This window comes from Oncorhynchus masou, chromosome 12, assembly GCF_036934945.1.
Source record: "Oncorhynchus masou masou isolate Uvic2021 chromosome 12, UVic_Omas_1.1, whole genome shotgun sequence".
Classification (NCBI taxonomy): domain Eukaryota; kingdom Metazoa; phylum Chordata; class Actinopteri; order Salmoniformes; family Salmonidae; genus Oncorhynchus; species Oncorhynchus masou.
In genome coordinates this window covers 18244996-18267079 of record NC_088223.1, presented here as the reverse complement: position 1 = coordinate 18267079, position 22084 = coordinate 18244996, and the positions used below count along the sequence as shown (strand labels likewise).

At 40.4% G+C, this 22084-nt stretch overlaps 1 protein-coding gene across 10 annotated transcripts; it reads left to right on the top strand.

The window, feature by feature from the left end:
- LOC135549643 (protein argonaute-2) lies at positions 1–21293 on the top strand. Of its 10 annotated transcripts, none has more exons than XM_064979803.1 (20): positions 1–270; positions 1826–1868; positions 7140–7340; positions 10120–10240; positions 10486–10667; positions 11022–11158; positions 11489–11623; positions 11872–11959; positions 12203–12350; positions 12567–12686; positions 12914–13036; positions 14097–14230; positions 14448–14632; positions 14866–15025; positions 15520–15610; positions 16024–16218; positions 16540–16674; positions 16781–16882; positions 17205–17404; positions 17615–21293. In XM_064979803.1, the coding sequence occupies exons 1-20, from the start codon at positions 246–248 to the stop codon at positions 17721–17723; spliced, it is 2634 nt and encodes an 877-aa protein (XP_064835875.1). In that variant the 5' UTR covers positions 1–245; the 3' UTR covers positions 17724–21293. The 10 variants fall into 10 exon arrangements, with proteins under 10 accessions (XP_064835875.1, XP_064835873.1, XP_064835872.1 ...); XM_064979801.1 differs by having other exon boundaries at positions 16024–16230; XM_064979800.1 differs by having other exon boundaries at positions 14094–14230; positions 16024–16230.
- The last annotated feature ends 791 nt before the right edge of the window (positions 21294–22084 follow it).

Genomic DNA, 22084 nt, shown 5'->3' with positions numbered 1-22084 from the left:
TCCTTCCCTAGCCTCTCTCGGCATAGCTCCCGTTTGTGTTTGGGGGATGGTGCCGTGCCGAGGATGATAAAGCTCTCGTGGTGTTGTAATTTACTGCTTGGCTAAAACCTTCCACTTCCTAACCGAGCCACCCACATTGTTTTATATATATATAGTACCCATTTACGTATGTATTTTGGCGACGTTTAAGAAAAGTGGAGTACCCGTAAGTACGACCACAGAGTGCACGCTGAACAACCGATAAAATGTATTCCAGTGGAGCAGCTGGAGGTAAGTTTAGCATTTTGCTAGTTAGCAAGACGGATAGCGAATAAATGTGCTGCTAGTGATAGTTTGGCTTTTGGGGACTCTAATCATTTACACGGTTTTATTTTCATTTTGTAACATTGTTCGCCAAGCTCAGTTGAACATTTTGTCCCTAAGTAACTAGCTAGATCTCGCGTTAGCAAGCCTTGACACCGTTTGCATGGCCTGTTGTTGTTAGCTAGTTAACTAATGTTAGCTAAGCCTGTTGACCTGGCTAACGATAGTTGGAAGTCGATTAACTTCAATCTTGTTCAAGTCCAATCCTAAAGCAGGAGACATTTTGTGCAAATATATATATTTTTATATTTAAAATAATAGCTGGTTGGCCAGTAGCAAGCTACCGAGCTAGCTCAGAGGAACTCCTTTTTAGTAAACTAGCTAACGTTAGCCTGCTAACGGGCAGTCGCCTTGTTATCCAACGGCGGCTTGTTAACCTTTTCAAATGTTAGCTAGCTAACTTGGTTTGCGTTCTAATGAATTAGTTAGCTACCTGTTAACCATTGCTTGTTGTCTAACTTGCTAGCTGACTAACCCGCTACATTTCGGAGCCTGTGTGCACCGAGTTATTCTCTTTGCAGTTAGCTACCATTATGGAGACCAGTCAGTTTGCTATATATTGAGCTAGCAACAATACTTAAGTTGTGCATCATTCGCTAGCTACATTTAACTAGATATTAAGTTGAAATTGAGAATGGGGAACTAATTGTTTGATCACTAACAAAATGCCATTAAGTTAAGGCCAATTAAAGAAAATATCCTCTCCTAACATGCTGTTTTGCAGGTGGGAACATGGCCTGGTATTTAGGTTGGGGAAAAGCATCGATGGTGACGAGTAGCGTTAGCCAACAGATATTTTATGCTATACTACTAGTGGGTAATTTTTCATTACTCTTAAGTTGTTCAAAGTGGAGCCAGTTATGTGAAAATGAATATTTGCTATAAAATAAGGTTGCACCACTGATACACTGGTTGACTATATCCAGTTAATTATTTCCAATCCTTCACTTACTGAGAATGATGGTGACCAGTTTCAGGAAGATGGTTGGTTTTAGGAGTGGTCAGATTGCCAGGTTGCTGAGCTGCTGGTGTGTACTTGTTGATAAGGGAGCTGAAAAATTGGCTCAGCAGTTGTACATGATTCTGTTCTAAGGCTGATAAGAGGGTGAGGCATTTGGAAATGGGTAGTCGGTGTGCCAGAAGATGCAAGCAGGTACGATGGATGGGTTGGAAAACCTACCTCAATGCAGGGATGAGGGATTCCACTGTAGTCCAAATTGTACCTTTATCCACACTACTCCATCAAGTAAACAAGCGTACTGGTATGGTCTGTAGTTGCTATCTATGCAGCAATAAACTATAGGGCATGAAAATGAACATGGAGAATGAAGTGACAAGGTTTTATTTGGGCATTATGAATAGGAGGAAGTTCTAAGAATATTACAGAACATTTTGTGATCCATGCAGCCTTCATTTTAATCATTGTGAGTCATGTCAATTGACAAACGTTTTTCTCTTCTAGCTGCTGAGATGCTTGAACCACCTCACTCCTCGGGGTCAATTGGCTCTGGTAAGCTTCTTTCACACCAATCTTAGGGTACTTTAACACTAAATTAGTTTGGAGTGACTTTTCAGAACTGTGGTATGTTTTCCCCCCTTTAGTTCGGTTTGTTTGGACTGGTGTGAACCAGGGCTGTAACGATACCAGTATCGCAATATTTTTTTCCATGGCAAAAATGAAAACACAAAGCAGAACAAGCTCTTTGGTCCTTTAGTAATCTGCTGTTTGTAAAATATTGTGTGCTATAGCTAGTGTTGAGCGACTAGTGCATTTTGAGGTTTATGTTGGATTATAAAAATAAATAACAAATCGGGGTGTATTTTTTTATAACATTAATTACGTTGTGGGTTGAATGCTGTAACACAGAATAAAACAATTGAAGTCCCATGATGGTAGTGACTGCCAATTTACTTGTCACTTGTTAACCATAATTTATTCACTTGAATAAAATATTTAAATTGTGTATATTAGATTTGTTTTATTTGACTTTATTTCATTCCAAGTCAGCATCTCATCTCTAGAGCTTCTTGCCTATGCTGTCTGGCAAAATCACAATTTTGTATACTGAACAAAAATATAAATGTAACGATTTTACTGAGTTACAGTTCATATAAGGAATTCAATCAATTGAAAACATTTCATTGGGCCCTAATCTAGGGATTTCACATGACTGGCCAGGAGTGCAACCATGGGTGGGCCTGGGAGGGCACAGGCCCACCTACTTGGGAGCCAAGCCAATCAGAATGAGTTTTTCCCCTACAAAGGCTTTATTAAAGACAAATACTCATCAATGTCCGGGAGGCTGGTCTCAGACAATCCCGCAGGTGAAGAAGTCTGATGTGGTGGTCCTGGGCTGGTGTGGTTACACGTGATTTGCGGTTATGATGCCGGTTGGACGTACTGCCTAATTCTCTAAAATGATATTGGGGGTGGCTTATGGTAGAGAAAGGAACATTCAGTTATCTGGCAACAGCCCTGGTGGACATTTCTGCAGTCAGCATGCCAATTTTATTTTTACCTTTATTTAACTAGGCAAGGACAAATTCTTATTTTCAATGATGGCCTAGGAACAGTGGGTTTACTGCCTGTTCAGGGGTAGAACGGCAGATTTGTACCTCAGCTCGGGGATTTGAACTTGCAACCTTCCGATTACTAGTCCAACGCTCTAACCACTAGGCTACCCTGCAGCCCCACACTCCCTCAACTTGAAACATCTGTGGCATTGTGTTGTGTGCCAAAACTGAACATTTAAGTGGCCTTTTCTTCCCAGCACAAGTTGCACCTGTGTAATGATCATGCTGTTTAATCCGTGTCATGATATGCCACACCTGTCAGGTGGATGGATTATCTTTACAAAAGAGAAATGTTCACTAATAGGGGTGTAAACAAATTTGTGCCCAAAATTTGAGATAAATCAGCTTGTTTGTGTATTGAAAAATTCTGGCGTCTTTCATTTCAGCTCATTAAACAACACTTTACTGAACAAAAACGCAACATGTAAAGTAAATAAGTCGTACTTTTATGTCTGCTGAATAACAGCTGCTCTTATCACCTCACGATTGAGCATTGTTCTATTCCGTGATGGTCAATAAAAACGCAGATTGGACAAGTACCCTAATAAATATTATATATTTTATACAAAAGTATTATGGACACCTGTTCAAATTAGTGGCTATTTCAGCCACACCTGTTGCTTGACAGGGTTATAAAATTGAGCACACCGCCATGCAATCTCCATAGACAAACATTGGCAGTAGAAAGGCCTTGCTGAAGAGCTTAGTGACTTTCAAGGCTGTTATAGCATCAAAGTGGGGAACAACTCCATATTTTTGCCCATGATTTTAGAATGAGATGTTCGATGAGCAGGTGTCCACATACTCTTGGTCATGTAATGTAGATGCACAATGGATTATGGTTGTAGTTATTTACCAAGTTTTAGGTGCTTAAATTGGTAGACTATTGGCCTGTTGGAAACTACAACTCCCTACTACATCGCACAGTTCAGGCCGGATCTGATTTATCTCTAGAGAAACTGCAATGTGTGCATTGAGCTCACAGAGAAACACATGGAATTAAAATAATTGAACTGACACCAGTCCGTCCATTAGGGGAAAAAAAAAAAAAGGGAAATAACCACAGTTTCAGTTAATCGCTCAGCACTGGCTATAGCCTGGAAAATAAATAAATGTGACTGGATGACAATGTTGGAAAAAAAAAATCCTTCAACATTAGGGCTGTTTTCCTAAAGAATTTAAATCTGTTTGGTTTCCTTTCTACAATGCTAACGAGTATCTTGATACTGGTGTTGTCCCAACCCTAATGTGAATATACTATATGCACTTGGGAATGCACAAAATGACACAACGTGGGTCGCTCAAAGGGTGGAGCTATAGGCTACTGAATTTAGCCTACTCGCGTCGTAAGATGGAGCTGCTATTGCGCTGTTTCCTCCCGCAGGTTGTTGGAATACCAAAGAGAAAGTAATATGACGTTTGGGACACAAGTTATGCTGATTAATGATAATACATGGATTTAATGTGAGAGTTTTCTCTAAACAAATGACTGATATGAACATGATTTTGTTAAGCCATTTTAGTTTGACATTTGGCAATGTGAAACCAACCGCACCCCAAAAAATTAACAAATAATCACTGATTCAACTATTGCTCAGAACTACAGTACCAGTCAAGTTTGATACCTACTCATTCCAGGGTTTTTCTTTTATTTTTACGATTTTCTACATTGTAGAATATTAGTGAAGATGATGACAACACTATGAAATAACACACATGGAATTATGTAGTAAACACATGTTAAACAAATCAAAATATATATTTGAGATTCTTCAAAGTATCCACCCTTTGCCTTGACAGCTTTGCACATTCTTGGCATTCTCTTAACCAGCTTCATGAGGTAGTCACCTGGAATGCATTTCAATTAGGGTAGGGGACCTTGTATATACAGAAGAGTGCCCTATTTGGTAAAAGACCAAGTCCATATTATGGCAAGAACAGCTCAAATAAGCAAAGAGTAACAACAGTCCATTACTTTAAGACCTGGTCAGTCAAGAACTTTGCATGTTTCTTCAAGGGCATTCCAAAAAATAAGCTAATTAGTTACCAGACTCAGAAATTGCAGACCAAATAAATTCTTCAGAGTTCAAGTAACAGACGCATCTCAACATCAACTGTTCAAAGGAGACTGCGTGAATCAGGCCTTCATGGTCAAATTGCTGCAAATAAACCACTACTAAAGGACACCAATGATAAGAAACTCGCTTGGACCAAGAAATGCAAGCAATGGACATTAGACTGGTGGAAATCTGTTCTTTTGGTCTGAGTCCAAATTTGAGATTTTTGGTTCCAACCGCCGTGTCTTTGTGAGACGCAGTGGGTGAACAGGGGGTCTCTGCATGTGTGGTTCCCACTGAAGCGTGGGGGTGCTTTGCTGGTGACACTGATTTATTTAGAATTCAAGGCATACTTCCACATGGCTTCCACAGTATTCTGCAGCAATACACCATCCCATCTGGTTTGCATGTAGTGGGACTATCATTTGTTTTTCAACAGGACAATGACCCAACACACTTCCAGGCTGTGTAAGGGCTATTTGACCAAGAAGGAGAGTGATGGAGTGCTGCATCAGATGCTCTGGCCTCCACAATCACCTGACCTCAACCAAATTGAGATGGTTTGGGATGAGCTGGACCACAGAGTGGTTACTACACTATTCCATGTGTTATTTCATAGTTTTGATGCCTTCACTATTATACAATGTGGAAAATAATGTAAAAAATAAACCCTTGAATGAGTAGGTGTGTCCAAACCTTTGACTGATACTGTATGTGTGAAAACACTCTTAAGGTTACTACAAGCTTCATTCCGTTGATCTACTCACTTGCGTTCCCAGGGGTGGAGTGGGATTTTTGGAGCAGCAGACAGCTTTTGGTAACATGATGTCCCACTACCATTTACAAGGGGGTGCTGGCAAAACATTTGCAATTTTTTGTTTCATTTTGTGAAAGCAAGGAATAGTTGCTTGCCCGTGCTAGCCTTTTAGAGCTTCCCACATCTTTAAATGTCTTGATTCTGGCAGGCAAAGGACATTGGATATAAAATAGGGCAAGTATAACTGTAGGAATCAATTAGGTAGTGTTTACCGGCAAGAAACACTGGACAACAGCTGACTGCACTGGAGCACATCGGCCATGTCCGAAATCTGTCTTGCCTGCTACTTACTAAAACGACATACTCTGTACTAATTTTACTGCGTCCTATTAAGAACTAATGCAGTAGGTAACATCAAGATACTAGGCTCACCCATCCTGAGGATGCGTAATGTAATGCCCAACTGTGTCGATTCCTACCATTCATTCATTTAGGTACAGGGCGTCCACTTATCTGATTATCAGCTGTTGTCAAACAGACTCAGGAATAACGTTTCTCTTCAAAAGTGTGCAGTGAATTCTAATAGATGACAAGCCAAAATGAGTAGAACAGCGAGGCATTTAAAGCACACTCGATTTTAAAGATTCACATACTATAAAACATTTTTTGCATTCGCAAAATGCCTACTATTTAGAAGTCAAGTCAGGTCGTGTCCAAATAACCATTATTATCCAAAGGGACTTGTTTTACATCATATGTCCTGAATTTCAGGGGTCTGATATCCCCTTCTCTACCTATTACAACAAAGCTGGTTATCACGTGGGATGCCAGTTATTCTTAGACATGCTGATTAGAAGTTGAAAATTTGACCCTCTCGTCATAGCTAAGCTTCTCTGAGGAAACACATAATCCCTAGGCTTAACAGACCACTAAAGAAAAGACTGACTTTGAACCAGTTTTGCCAAGGCAGCAGCTAGTCTTCTTGGGGTCCAGCTAAATTAAGGCTGTTATATACAATACATAACTTCACAACACATTAAGTGTGTGCTCTCAGGCCATTACTCCAACACGAAATCCATGTGTGTGTGTGTGTGTGTCGCTTCACAGTCCTTGGTGTTCAATAAGGTGTCCAAACTTGGTCAGGGCTCACCAACCAAATAGTACAAGCATGGCAGTCAAATGCTTTGAACATCCAACTATTCACATTCTAAAAATAATATTCTAGAACAATCTTGTGCGTTAGCGCAAACAGACCTGGGACCAGGCTAGAACAGTGTGTCTTGCTAACTTGTGATAATGAACATAGGAGTTGGAAAAACACATCGGAGACTAGGCAAAATCCATTCCATCTGTACAGTTATTAACTTGTTCCTTTGTTTGCTTCCTACCCCTGACCCCTCTGATCCAGATCCCCCGTCTCCCCCAGTGCCAGAGTATGTGTTCAAACCCCCCTCGCGGCCGGACTTTGGCACCATGGGCAGGACAATCAAACTGCAGGCCAACTTCTTTGAGATGGAGATCCCCAAACTGGAGGTCTACCACTACGACATTGACATTAAGCCAGAGAAATGCCCCAGAAGAGTCAACCGGTATGGAACCATTTTATTTGGTTTACAGGCTTTCACCTGAGTATTCAATTATCTTGTTAGAAGTTGCCAAAGTTCAAGAGTATATCAAAGTATTTTTTTTAACCTCCCGCTTTGGGCTGGTGGTGTTAATGTGTAGTTCATAAAACCATAATCTATGAGCAGAATTACTTGTTTTACCACAATTAACCACGAAATCCCTAGTTTGAAAAATACTGTTTTTCTGGAAGCTGTGCTGCGCCATTTCCCCCATGTGAGCTAGGGATGGGCATGAGTAATCGAGTACTTGAACAGACGTCAAAACTTTACCTTTAACCAGAGATGATGAGATATATATATATATAAATATATATATATATAAATATATAAAAAAAAAAGCTGTGTATTTTTCTTGAAGGCTACGTTCATTTGCTTTTACTCTAGAGTTCCATTTGTACATACGCATTTGGGTGACACATAAAAAAGAAGCCAAGTATCAAAGAATTCTGCTCCTTAAATTCCCTTACCCTTCCATGTCTCACTTACTCAATTGTGTTCCAACTGCTTCCTCCACAAATGCTTGCTGAGTGGACTTAGATACGTTTTAATAGGCATTTATTTCTCTAACTAATGGGATACACAAGCTACATTCCTTGGCAAATGACAAGTTTCATCACAAATTCAAAATGGACTTGCTGGCTGAAGGTGGGAAATATGTGTTCAAATAATGAGCTGAAATTATGGAACAGTTGCATCATTTTCTGCTTGGGGTCTTAGCGGTTGTCACTAGTTACCACAGCCACAAAGTCGATCGCTATATGTGACCGATTCAGTCCTATGTAGCAAAATTTGAAATTGTATTTACAAGTAGAGACTTGGCTAGAAAATGGTATGTCACACTACAGTTGAGGAACAATTGAAAAGTAATTCTGCTTTGAAAGTTGATCAACTTGTAACCCCACTTTTGAGAAAAGGGCCCTTGAATGTCTTGGTACACCTACTGGAGAGCTCTTTGTCTACACTCATTCTGCATAATTCACACCCTTAAGCCTTAGCCCCACTCAACATTTTAAGGATTCACATGTGAGGCCATGTGCTAAACAGTGAGTACGGTCATGAACTAAACCACCAAAGCTTTCATAGCTTACGGTTGTGAGTGGCCAAATAGAAGCAGGGCATTTTACCAGATAATTTTAGAACTTGGACACTGTCTCGTTGGCTTAATGTTATATCGTAATTTGACTTTGGTGCTGGTCATTATGTTCACATTTAGTCTCTGGTAAACACATTATCAAATCCCAAGTTTATTTGTCACATACACAGGATACAGAAGGTGAAAATGGTACAGTGAAATGGCTACTTGCATAATGGAGTTAAAAAAAATTGTGTAGCTAGCTAAATAATGAACCATAATCCCAACTCATAACGTTACCACCCTGCGTGAATCTACAGGTAGCTAAATGCTAACCAACTAGGTTCAATGTTAGCTAGTTAACATTAGGCTATTGCTAGCAATGCAAATGTCTTTGAGATACAAATAATATACATACACGTAACATTAGCCAACGTTGGCTGGCTCTCTCGCTAGCTATATAACTGTATGCTTTAACTTGCAATGAGAACTACTTTTGGACAAAATTAGAAATGTATCATATATTAAATTGTAGCTAGCTAGACTCTTACACGTATACACAAATGAATGCTTCTCCCTCTGTCATGGTTGCCCTTCGTTTGAAGACGTAATCCAGAGATGTTTTATACAACAGCTTTCTGTGTTCTCTTTCAACTCCCTTATAATCAAATGCCTACATTTCTCTCCTTAGCTATCATACTCTTGCATTCTACTGATTTCAAAACTCGGTCCTCCAGAAAGTGGAGAGCTATCGTTCAAAATCTGCGTTAGAAAGGATTACCTACACGTATTAAGTAGCTCATTATAGACCGACGCGTGCTACATGGCAGACCAATCCGAACTCATCTTGGCATGTCCAATCAATTATCTCAGCCAATCATGGAAAGCGGGAAGGTTCCTGTTTTCTCTGTGGCTAAACCAACTAGGCTCGTAATTTAATAATTGTATTCGTATTTACAGATGGCATACAAGTTTGTTAATAAGGCACATGAAATTTCACGTGTTCCAGAAGGCATTTCTGCCCCAAAACACATTGTCAAAAAAAAATGTTAATGCTCAAATGCCTCTCCTGTGAAGTAGTGATGCGCAACATTCACCGAAAGGAAAATCTGTCTTAGTATAAGGTTAGCAGTGTGGTTAAAGGTTAGGTTTAACATCTGATTTTTAAGAATCGAAATTGTAGAAACAGTTGGTTTATGACTTTGTGGCTGTGGTAACCAGTGACGACCCTAGTCTGCGAACTGCTAGTGCCATTTACAATTGATTAGCCTAGGCTATAAACCCCCTAAATATAGAAAGGTTCCAGACTGAAAATATGAAAAAAACGTTTCATATTTGATACAGACTAAATGCATTAAGCATAGGTATAATCACCAAACAGATGTCGTGGCCATAATTCATCCACGTGGAATTGTTTAATCCGTTTAGAAAACTTGAAAGAACAGAATAAACTAAATCAAACATCTATATCGGAAAGACAAAAATATTTTTTTTGTAACCCTGGAATGTCCAACTCTCCAAATGATCACTCTTTGAGAATAACTGTTCCAGATGCACATCACTTCTGTTATATGACATAGTTGTTATGCTATAAAATAGGTGTCTTGGCTGTGATAAGGACTGTGTACTGTGTTGATAACGTCTCATATGCTCCATTTTTGTTCTTCTCAGTGAAATTGTGGAGCACATGGTACAGCACTTTAAAACGCAGATCTTTGGGGATCGAAAGCCAGTGTATGACGGGAGGAAGAATCTCTACACAGCCATGCCCTTACCCATAGGGAGGGAAAAAGTATGTCTCCCCATCTTACCTGAGGTGTCAGTGATGTAATTGTGATATTATGGGACTATCGATGTGATTACATGCAATGTGATACTATATTAATGACATCATGATATTGGATGGAGAGTGGTTTTACCTTGTGTATAGGCTACATATTCCATGTAAGGTCTTGACTTGCCTGGTGATATGAACTTTGACTGGGTAGTCATGCCAATTTTAAACACACTAAAACACCTGTACACGCACACTGACAGGTGGAGCTGGAAGTGACCATCCCAGGCGAGGGGAAGGACAGGAGCTTCAAAGTGGCCATAAAGTGGGTGTCCTGCGTCAGTTTGCAAGCTCTTCAAGAAGCCCTGTCGGGACGACTGCCAAACATCCCCTTCGAGACCATCCAGGCCCTGGATGTGGTCATGAGACATTTGCCCTCTATGAGGTCAGTCTTTTCCCCTTGAAAACAACCAGTATATTTTCGCTAAGTAATATTGGTATTTAATGGTGGTATTTATAGTTTCATACAATGTTCTCAGACAAAATGTGCAAATAGGCTTAGCATTACCATGTCTGCTGTAATACATTGGTTCACATACTTAATGACCCTCAAGTCATTTCTTCAATCTTTCCCTCAAATTTGTTCATAAACCACTGTTTTCTCTATACCTATGCACACACCATTTACATCTAGTGTATTTGGCCCTGTTTATTCAAATTCCTCTGTCAGGCTCCTTGTGAAGCCAGATTCTGTTGAGACTGAGGTGAATCACATTGTCTTCACACCCTCTTCCACCAGGTACACCCCCGTCGGACGTTCTTTCTTCACCCCTTCAGAGGGGTGCTCGAACCCCCTTGGCGGGGGCAGGGAGGTCTGGTTTGGGTTCCACCAATCAGTCAGGCCTTCCCTGTGGAAGATGATGCTAAACATTGACGGTAGGTTTCACACAGGAAATGTCTGCATCCCAAATTGCACCCTATTCCCTAAATAGTAGGGAGTATGTCTCTGTGTTGGGTGTGTGACTGGAAGGAGGATAGAATCTCATTACATGGTATGTTTCAGGCAGTAAATAGATTTAATTCTTCCTAAAGTGCTGATTGGGTGGGGCTTGTACTTTTGAGGTGATGCCATTGGTCCTAAAAAGGTAAACCCAACCAACTATCCTCAATCAAGTGCAACCTACATAATCGTAAGTTACAGTATGTATTTGGAAGCCGGAGGATAGGTCTGTGAATCTCATCGCTGTGTTTGGTGTGTTGTTCCAGTGTCTGCCACCGCGTTCTACAAGGCTCAGCCTGTAATTGAGTTCATGTGTGAGGTTTTGGATTTCAAAAGCATTGAAGAACAACAGAAGCCCTTAACCGACTCCCAGAGAGTAAAGTTTACCAAGGAAATCAAAGGTAATCATTCATTACCAGGTAATCAATAGTTGCGTTGGGTTGTTTTTTTTGTCTGTCTGAGTGGAAATGCTTTAATACTCATACCCAACAATTCTGTATTATTATAATAATAAATATTAATATCTATTTGTGTATTGAAGTAAAATCTGATTTGAACTCTGCTATTTCAAAGTAGAATGTGATAAAATAGGAAAATGTTATTGTTCAGTGTGTGAATCCGACCATTGTTTTGCCGTTGTGATTCTCAGGTCTGAAGGTTGAGATCACTCACTGTGGTCAGATGAAAAGGAAGTACAGAGTATGTAATGTTACCAGACGACCAGCCAGCCACCAGACGTAAGAAAGAACACCATAAAAGATTCACAACTACTGCCTCAATTCCTTTATTATCTTATGATATAACCAGGAATGGTTTGCATAGGGATGTAAAACAAAAAAAACTGCTTAACACATCTTTCATGCACAGATTTAAGAGCAGATACCAACCAAGACAAACAGAAATCCCCACTTGGGATCTTGAATCCCTTTGAAAATCCAATCAAACATTATTTTCTTTATTTCTCATCTGTTTGACCTCAGGTTTCCTCTGCAGCAGGAGAATGGCCAGACCATAGAATGCACAGTAGCACAGTACTTCAAAGACAAGTACAAACTCATACTACGCTACCCCCACCTCCCATGTCTACAGGTTGGACAGGAGCAGAAACACACCTACCTCCCCCTTGAGGTCAGTCTGCAGTCTCCCCTCACAACCTCAGATGGTTTACTGCTGGGTTCAAATTGTTACAAAGAATGAGGTCCCTGGTGGTATTATAGAAACTCCAGTTTGCCATTGAAACAGTGAAAATGCCTTGTATCTCTAGGGTATGGGAGATTAATCTCCTGGTCGATGATGCCTTCTTAATGTGTCCCTGGGGGTATTAATAAAGTTGTTTGTGTCCAGGTATGCAACATAGTAGCTGGCCAGCGGTGCATCAAGAAGCTGACAGACAATCAGACGTCCACTATGATCCGTGCCACAGCCCGATCGGCACCCGACCGCCAGGAAGAGATCAGCAAACTGGTAAAGTTACAGTTACTGGAATGAACTCAAGCACTGAGTGTCTTGAAAGCTGCGTTTTATGCACTTAAAGTATGTATTTGGTTTTAACTGAATGTACAATGACTGAACTGCTGTTATTGAACCATTGGTGGCCTGACCATATGCAAATGTTTTCTTTCAGTCTTTCTGAAGTCCTAGTGTATAATAGCTCCTCTGAATTATTACTGCTGAACTTTTACCTTTTTCAGATGAGAAGTGCCAACTTTAACAATGATCCTTACGTGCGTGAGTTTGGGGTGATGGTGAGGGATGAGATGACCGAGGTGAATGGCCGAGTCCTCCAGGCCCCATCTATCCTCTACGGAGGGCGGGTAGGTTTCTGCCATTTAAGCTGGATTGTTTGACTGATTTAGATCATTCTAAACCACTTGTTGTTGCCTCTGATGCGTAAGAACAGTGCACTGATGAACCACAGTTCTGTAGGTATATTATGCAAAAATAAACTTGGTACTGAGCTTTTTGGAGTGTTAATGTTATCATTTGTGTTTTGAATGCGAGACATATCCCAGTTGGGTGGAATCGTCTTCATTTTTTATTTTTATTGCTTAACCTGTGTAGACTTTTTAAATTTCTTTTACCACAAGCTAGGTTTCCATCCAATTTGCAACAGATTTTCATGCAAATATTTTTAACATTGCATTTTCCCACCAGAGATGTTTCAACCAAACTGACTTTTTGCAGATAAAAGGCTATGGATGATGAAGAATGGCACATAAAAATAACTTTTGCTATTAAATTCCCATGTACCAATTGATAATTGCAAGTTAAATTGGTTTCCATCGCAATTTCAACTCTCCTGATGGTTTTGTTACAAACTGTTGGCACATGCGCTGTAGCCAACAGCTGGCAGATACAGTGTGGGTAGGCTACCTACATTTGTATTTGTCAAACAACAGCCAAGCATCGATCATCATGTCACCAGAATAAGACCCTCAATATTTATTGGAAAGGAGCATCAAGCTCATCACCTTGCACTTTTATCACCCTGTGAAGTTCATCATAACTTGTTTAATTTGTAGCCTAATAATTAATAAACTGCATGCTTTCCTTAGTTGTAGTGGGAGGACCACAGAACATATCATTGTGTGACTCCAAGTTCGCTTCGTTAGGATGGTTATTATATCAATATTTGCGCATAAAGGTGTTTCCACCTCCATTTCTTAGACACAAAAAGATCCCACCATGTCGAACTAACAAATTATCTTGACGGCAGTTATAAAATTGTACCGGTATTTTATGTTTCCATTAGTTTAGTCGTGACTTTTTTTCATGCGTCAGGTAATTCATCCGCATGAAATGGTTGGCTGGAAGAGTGGTTACAGACAACTATTTGTTTCTGACCCTTACCTCTTCTCCCTTTTACTCAAGCAGAATAAAGCAATAGCAACTCCCATCCAGGGAGTGTGGGACATGAGGAACAAGCAGTTCCACACTGGCATAGAGATCAAGGTGTGGGCCATCGCCTGCTTCGCCCCACAGAGACAGTGTACTGAACTTCTGCTCAAGTAAGAACTGCATCTGCAAGGATGGGGATCTATTATCAAGTTATTGTTGCAGAAATCTTGATAGTATTAAAAAACATTAATTTCTTCTACCAATTCCTCAATGGTATTAAGAACATTCATTACTTCTACATATTCCTTGCATGTTTGCCCTTTATGATTTCCATATTTTAGGACTATTATTTCCCCATCTAACCCCTGATAAACCTGTTTCTCTCAGGGCGTTTACAGACCAGCTGCGTAAGATTTCTCGTGACGCGGGCATGCCCATCCAGGGCCAACCCTGTTTCTGTAAGTACGCCCAGGGGGCGGACAGCGTGGAGCCCATGTTCAAACATCTCAAGTACACCTATCAAGGCTTGCAACTGGTGGTGGTCATCCTGCCTGGGAAGACGCCCGTCTATGGTGAGGAAAGTTCCTAAGTGAATGGCTGTCTCCTGTGTTTATAGATTAACCTGTAAATCCTCTTGGTTCAGCTAGAACACTGTGCTCTAAAAGGGTTTTTGGTATGTTTCCTGGATTATCTTTCCAACTGTATCAAATCTCATATGTAGACTTTCTAACACACACACACACCGCTAGCTGTATATCTCTCCTGTTGCGCTGACATGACCTGTCTCCCTCCCTGTGTGGTGTAGCTGAGGTGAAGCGTGTTGGTGACACGGTGCTGGGCATGGCCACCCAGTGTGTCCAGGTGAAGAACGTTCAGAAGACCACTCCCCAGACCCTCTCTAATCTCTGCCTGAAGATCAACGTCAAGCTGGGCGGGGTCAACAACATCCTCCTCCCACAGGGCAGGTCCGTGTAGAACCTCTCTCATTAACATGGGCTGGTTGTTGTTATCAATCAAATGGAGTGTTGTACATTTGTTCAAAATGTATAAACTGGTATACATTTGTCCATGACATCTGAGACTGGTGGCTTGTTTCAACATGCTCATTCACCTATACATCCAGATGCAGGGCTCAAAGCTTCTTTTTTTTTTTTACAAGGAACACGTGTGCCTAAATTGAAAAAGAAAGGAATTTAGAAGCACAGTGAAAAAATATTTGCGGTAATAATGTTAGAATCCTTAAGTGTTCTAGGCGCACTGGTGCTCCTAAATATAAATTACAGGTTGCACTGCAAAAGATTTTGGCGCCTATGCAAGTGAAATGGTTGCACTGTAGAGCCATGACATGCCGTAAATGAGATTAATTTGTTTAAACTATCATGTTTCCGTCTATTCTTCTGTTCACACTTCGTCTATAAGGATGGCTCTGGTTAACCTTGTGGGTGTCTATTCTTTCCAGGCCCCTGGTGTTCCAGCAGCCAGTTATCTTCCTGGGTGCTGACGTCACTCACCCTCCTGCTGGAGACGGGAAGAAGCCTTCCATCGCGGCAGTAAGTCAGACGGACCAGACTCTTCATAGGGCCTTGTGTCAACTACCTGTGAATGTAGGGGTGCACAGTAGTTTATTTTACTATACACACAACCATGTTCTGCTAGGGAGGCAGAGTGCATCTCAATAGTCTACTGTGGTTTATTTGACTATGTCCAACATCTAAAATGGAGAGGACTAAGGAGAACTATAGTCTACCACTCCACCTAGCTCACTGATGGGCTTCCACCTGACTTGCAAAAAATCTAAGTGTGCCCTGTGCTTCCTCAGAGATGTGATTCTTCATGATTAATCAGCAATTCCTGCTTATCTAGCCATCCTCCATTCACATATAATTGAGATTGACCTATGCCCCTAGCCAAAATCCCTGATGTGTAATATTGTCCTGATCACATCACTGTGCCTATTTTCTAGGTGGTGGGGAGCATGGATGCCCACCCCAGCCGCTACTGTGCCACAGTGCGGGTACAGCAGCATCGCCAGGACATCATCCAGGACCTGGCCACAATGGTCAGAGAGCTGCTCATCCAGTTCTACAAGTCCACCCGCTTCAAGCCCACCCGGATCATCTACTACCGCGACGGCATATCTGAGGGCCAGTTCAACCAGGTTAGACTTGAGGTAGACTTGAGGAAATAGGATTTCAATTCAATTGCATGATCTGTAATTGTACTGTACAAACTGTGGGGCATGAGTAGAAAAATATATATTTTTAGTCTTTGTTTTTGTATTGGTTTCTGTTTATTGGTTACTGTTCCAATTTAATTCTGACTGCCCGGTCTTTGTCTTTACTGAGATCAAATCAAGATATTTTCGTTGTTTGGGAGTTTCCTTTTTGGTTTGCCCTGCTGTATTTCTATTGGTTACTGTTCTGACTCCTTGTTTTGAACTGGTATAAATGGACATGCTGTCGTTTTGGGGTTTATCCAGGTGCTCCAACATGAGTTACTGGCTATCCGTGAGGCCTGCATCAAACTGGAGAAAGACTACCAGCCCGGTATCACCTTCGTGGTGGTGCAGAAGAGACACCACACTCGACTTTTCTGCATGGACAGAAACGAGAGGGTTCGTAATCTCTTCAATTCATACGGACCACTATTACTGTAAAATAAATGTGCATATTAAATGCCTACATTGGGATATTATATGATTCCTAATGTGTTTTGTTCAGGTTGGTAAGAGTGGCAACATCCCTGCCGGCACCACAGTGGACACCAAAATCACTCACCCATCGGAGTTTGACTTCTATCTGTGTAGCCATGCTGGCATTCAGGTAGGAACCAGCCAGCGTCCAGGGGTGCATCCCAAATGGCACCCTATTCCCTATGTAGGGTACTACTTTGTGTGCACTATATGGGAATAGGGCACAATGTCTGACACAACCCAGGACACTATAGAGCTAAGTCGTGGAGAATGGACCCACCGCAAGCTTTACTAATATTATGTGCTTTTGAGAGAATCTAATTGTAGTTTTTCTGCTCAAAACGTTTTTATAATTTGGACTTTTCAAATTTCTAGATGTTGGTTATAGAGCCAAAAAGTAACTGACTAATCCATTTTCAATAAACATTTATATCATTTGTAATTCCCCTCAGGGGACCAGCCGACCATCCCACTACCACGTGCTGTGGGACGACAACCATTTCACCTCAGACGAGCTGCAGGTACTCACCTACCAGCTGTGCCACACCTACGTGCGCTGCACCCGCTCCGTGTCCATCCCAGCGCCGGCCTACTACGCCCACCTGGTGGCATTCCGTGCTCGCTACCACCTGGTGGACAAGGAGCACGACAGGTAAGAGACATCACCATGTCTGCTGTAGACCATGGCCCTGTTCTGATATCAGTTACTTTAATAGGGTATTTCCATCACTGCACCATTCAAATTGTGGTAGATGAGTGATTACCAGAAGGTGATGAAGGGTCTTAAATGTTTTTTTTTTGTTTGTTTTTTTAGAATTCAGACTGAAGAATTCACTAACTCTTTCCCCTGTGATCATTCCAGTGCGGAGGGCAGTCACACGTCGGGACAGAGCAATGGGCGTGACCAGCAGGCCTTGGCCAAGGCAGTTCAGATTCACCAGGACACACTGCGCACAATGTACTTCGCCTGAAGCTCCAAGCCTGGGCACCGGGGTCGGCAGGGGTGAGACAGACCCCACAGGGAAGAAGCCTTCACTCCTCCCACCTAACCCCCTTACTGTGCCAGGTGTGGGCATCGGTGGGTTTGTGCCGTCTATTGTCTCTCCTCACCAGTAAGGGGGAACGAGAAGTGTCATCCCAAACAAATTGGAATGGTTTCTTTTCCAAAATGTCCACAATTGTTTTCAAACCCACACATGCAAAACCACTTTCTTCCCCTCTCCCTGGCCTAACCCTGGTCATTATTAGGCAGTAGTATGTAAAATGATTCCTCAGAAATCGGTTGTGGTGGGGTGGACTCATTTATTTGACATGTTGTACATTTTGTTTGTATTTGTAAATTAGTAGTTTACAGAGTTTGAGCAAAGGAAACTTTTATTAGGAAATACTTCTATCAAAAACTAGAGGGCAGTATCCTCACACTTTGTTTAGAATCTAGACAGAAGGTCACACTAAACTGTTTTCTCCATAGTTAAACTTTTTTTTTTTTAATAGGGTGAAAGGGAGGTGGGCATATCGAAGATAAGGGCCCGATGGAAGGTTTATAATCATTCTTTCTTTTCACAACTTCATTATTTATCAGCCAATCAAAGCAAAGTGCACTGACCAGATGGATACTTTGACCAGGACACAAGTACTTAACATGTTGTCTTTTCATTTGTATGTACAGCTATGAATTGAACAGGCCTGTGTACAGTACCAGCCGCAGAGTATTTGTCCATCAACACTGGTGACCAACAAATGTTTTTATGCTGCATCTGATGACAGCAAGCATTAGATTTTCATTAGACTTTGAAACTGTTCACACTTATTTTTAATCAAGACCTATACAAATTAATAATATGAAATCTAAACTGTCGGCAATTGTTGCTCTCTTGCCTTTTTTTACTTGGACTGAGTCGTTTTGTCAATCTATGGTCGGTGTTGCATGAGAAACTTACTAATAGAATGGGACTGGTTCCTAACAGACACATTTTTATGTTCTCTGAGCCTCGTTACATGTTAAGACATCTACATTAGGGGGGAGATCAAGTCTCTTCAAATTACATTTTTGTATCCCCTTTCATGTTGTCTTTCTAAAAAAAAAAAAAAAAAAAAATGTAAAAATTAATTTGTGTGTAGATGACTCACACATTCGATTTGGATATGTTAAGCCTATCTGTAGTTTTGATCTTTTTAAAATGGTTTCAATCATGGTTTTCTCCTTGCTGGGGGGGCAAGTTGTGTTGCTGGCATCTTGTAGTACAGGCGTTGGTGTATGAATCGGTACAGTAGAGTGAGCCTATACTCCAAGTGTCACACAGCTTAGGGACTGAAGAATGGGGCGGGGTTCTATTGGGCGGAAAGGGATTCCAGAGACGGATATGTTCTCTTCATTATTGCTCAGCAAAAAAGGGGGGCAATTATTCGTAGTCAAAGGTTTTGTTTTTTAATTGTGGTTCTTTGTAGCATAGCCTTGAGGGACATAAGGTATATTTTGAATAAGCTTTTAGAAGAGACTGTTAAAATTATAATAGAAGCATTTTTTTTTTATTGGCCCATATGTAGTTGAATTAAACTAAGTCAAATTGGCTTTATTTGTATACGCAGAACTTTCATGCAAAAAAAATGTCATGCCTTCCAAAACTGAAATTATACTGATCTTTAGTATATTTATTTTTATTCCCTTTTCTGTTCTCCCGAATAATTAGATTTTAGCAGGGAATTCTTCATGTAGCCTAGATGGGCTAGCTTTTATCCCTCTTTTCTAACTATGCATTGTTTTTAACCAAGAAATTTTTAGCAGTGATGTTTCTCTAATATGAATTTAGGGTATTTTTAGAGTAGTAACTTTTGTTTTTTTGCTTGGTGCATTTAATAGCGTTTGTTGTGCTTCTTTCCTATACCTTTGTAATGGTATGGGGGATTGTATTTAATTTGTATTGTATGTTTGCTAGCACAAATTCGGTTTATACTTTGTTTTACAATCTCTCTTCTTAGCCAAACAAGATTACACATTTTGTACATTGATGCACAAAAGGACAGCTTAATTACAGGTGCTAGATGTTTTCTCCTTCACTGTAATGTCACCTTAAATCTGCGATGGACTTCACTTGCCGTAAATATGGTAATAGATGAAGCATTTTAGAACATCTTTTTTTCTTTCTCCCTTAGCGATATTCATTACTTTAATTTCTAATTCCCTGTAAAGTAATCCAAAATCTGACTGTTTGTTGGGCATTCTTAGAAATCAAGTACTTGATATTTACTGTTATGTCAATATTATTATTTGGTGCTGGTCTTGCGACTTGTAAATTTGGATGCACTTTTCATAGAAGTCAACTTGGTATGAATTCCATTGATTGGTCGAGCCAAGCAGGAAACTCTAACGTACATTATGAGTCTGGTGCAATTGTGTTGAAATGGCTGTGTGTTCTACCTCTTGTTACCTGTTCAAGTGTTATGGTAACGTCACACTGCTGGTCATTTCTTCATAATTACACAGGCTATTATATCTGGTAGGCATCATTTGAATCTTACATTGTCACGAAATGGAATGATTTTGAGCGTTTGTCATGTGACAGTCGGTGAACCTGCGTTCTGTAATCATAGTTCTTGTGCACGATCCTAAAGCTTTTTTTTAAAAGTGGTTAGAGAGCTACATGATCTTTAGTGTTGAGCTGAAATTATGTTGGTCCAACCAAGCTTTTGACTTGTCCTTTTTTTTTCTATGCGCCCATGGAACAGCATTCATTTAGCGCCTTTTTTATTTGTGGTAAAATGTTTTAAACCAGCCAATGCAAAACATACAGAAATATATCACAATAACTTCATTGCATATCTTTGGAGATGGATGGTATGTTACCTAACTGACTGCTGGGAAACATGTTGGTCATGGCTAACAATTATAGCTGCTCACCCACAATTTGATGATTTACTATTGTAGCCTATGTCATCTGTCTTTTAAACTATTAGCTTGATACTGAATATGCAACATGTACTGCTGTGCTCCCATAGATACACATGGGGTACATGGAAAGGCATCTCCCATGTTGCTTTAATTGGGTCATTGAATGTAGCTGTTCAATGAAATAATAACATTTTTGTTTTGGAATGCATAGTCTAAGCTCTGCCTCAAGTTTATTCAGGGTATTGTTTGCTACAGTCAATCGTACAGAGGGCAGAAACACGTAGTCAAGTGGACTTGATGTTATTGATAGCTTGAGTTTGTTTTTTTTGCTATGGAAACTATGATACAAGATGTGTGCTTGTCCATTGAAATGTGAATATTTCCCTTTCAATGTGGATAATGCTCAATGCTTCATACTACCATTTTTTTTCAATCAGTTTTCCCAACCTGAAGTTGGCCCCACCCTTTGTTCATCCTAAACTTGTTTCTTGGGAGATGTGGTCTTGTTTTTACTGCTTATACGTGTTTTAAGTTACCTATTTATACACAGCACCTTAGATTATATCGGACCTGTACAGTATTGCTTTTCCTGAAAATATCCAAAACATTTAATAATGTTCTTTTTTGCACTAAAATAAAAAAATCTTTTGGAGCTGTTGTCTAGTGTAGTCACTAGTGTTGTCTCAGACGGATTGAGAGATCAGCTGGTTCGATTCATCATGATGCTTACATTGTTTAATACTAGGCTAGTTTGTCAGGGGAGACCATTAACTCATTGCATTGACAACTGGTCTGAGATAAACACACGTGCACCTCGAAGTCAGATATTCAGGTGGTTACACCTAGGCCTATTTGTTGAGGGATTCTCCCAGCCAACCAGCATACAGTGGGTGATTCACTGAAAATAATGCCTTTTAACGTTTTTGTCAGATAAATAACTGCCACTGGGTTGTGATTGAAACTCCTCCCAGAAGAGGGTGCTATTCATGCATTTATTTGTTTTGAGCTTTTGTTTCTATGGCCATGAAAAAGCTTGAAGGTTGTGAGTGAGACAACAGCATATGCAAAGATGAAACTGACATCATACCATGTATTAGGATAATGGGTGGACTGAGTTGTGATTTTGTATATTGTACTGGTTGTGTAAATGTGTAGCTATAGTCTGATGCCAAAGTTTGTGTGTGTGGAAAGTGTTCTGCAAGTTGGTTGTTAAATATGTATTACTTGCGTTTATGGTCACCAGAAATACGACTTCCATAGAGAAATAACATGCATCAACGAATGTGGTAGAATGAGTGTCATATCAGTATGTAGGAGTTATCTGCAAACCTTAAGCTTTTTTTGTCAACCTACATGTAACTGCCAAAATAATGGTAACATTTCAGGGGGTTTTCTGGGTCAAAATGGGGCTTGGGTGGTTGAGTGGCAACCGAAAATGTTAGA

Coding starts and splice junctions, on each gene's coding strand:
- LOC135549643 (XM_064979795.1), top strand. CDS start 246: ATGTATTCCAGTGGAGCAGCTGGAG. Junction 11,960..12,202: donor CGACCAGCCAGCCACCAGAC/GTAAGAAAGAAC, acceptor GTTTGACCTCAG/GTTTCCTCTGCAGCAGGAGA. Junction 15,026..15,519: donor ATCCTCCTCCCACAGGGCAG/GTCCGTGTAGAA, acceptor TATTCTTTCCAG/GCCCCTGGTGTTCCAGCAGC.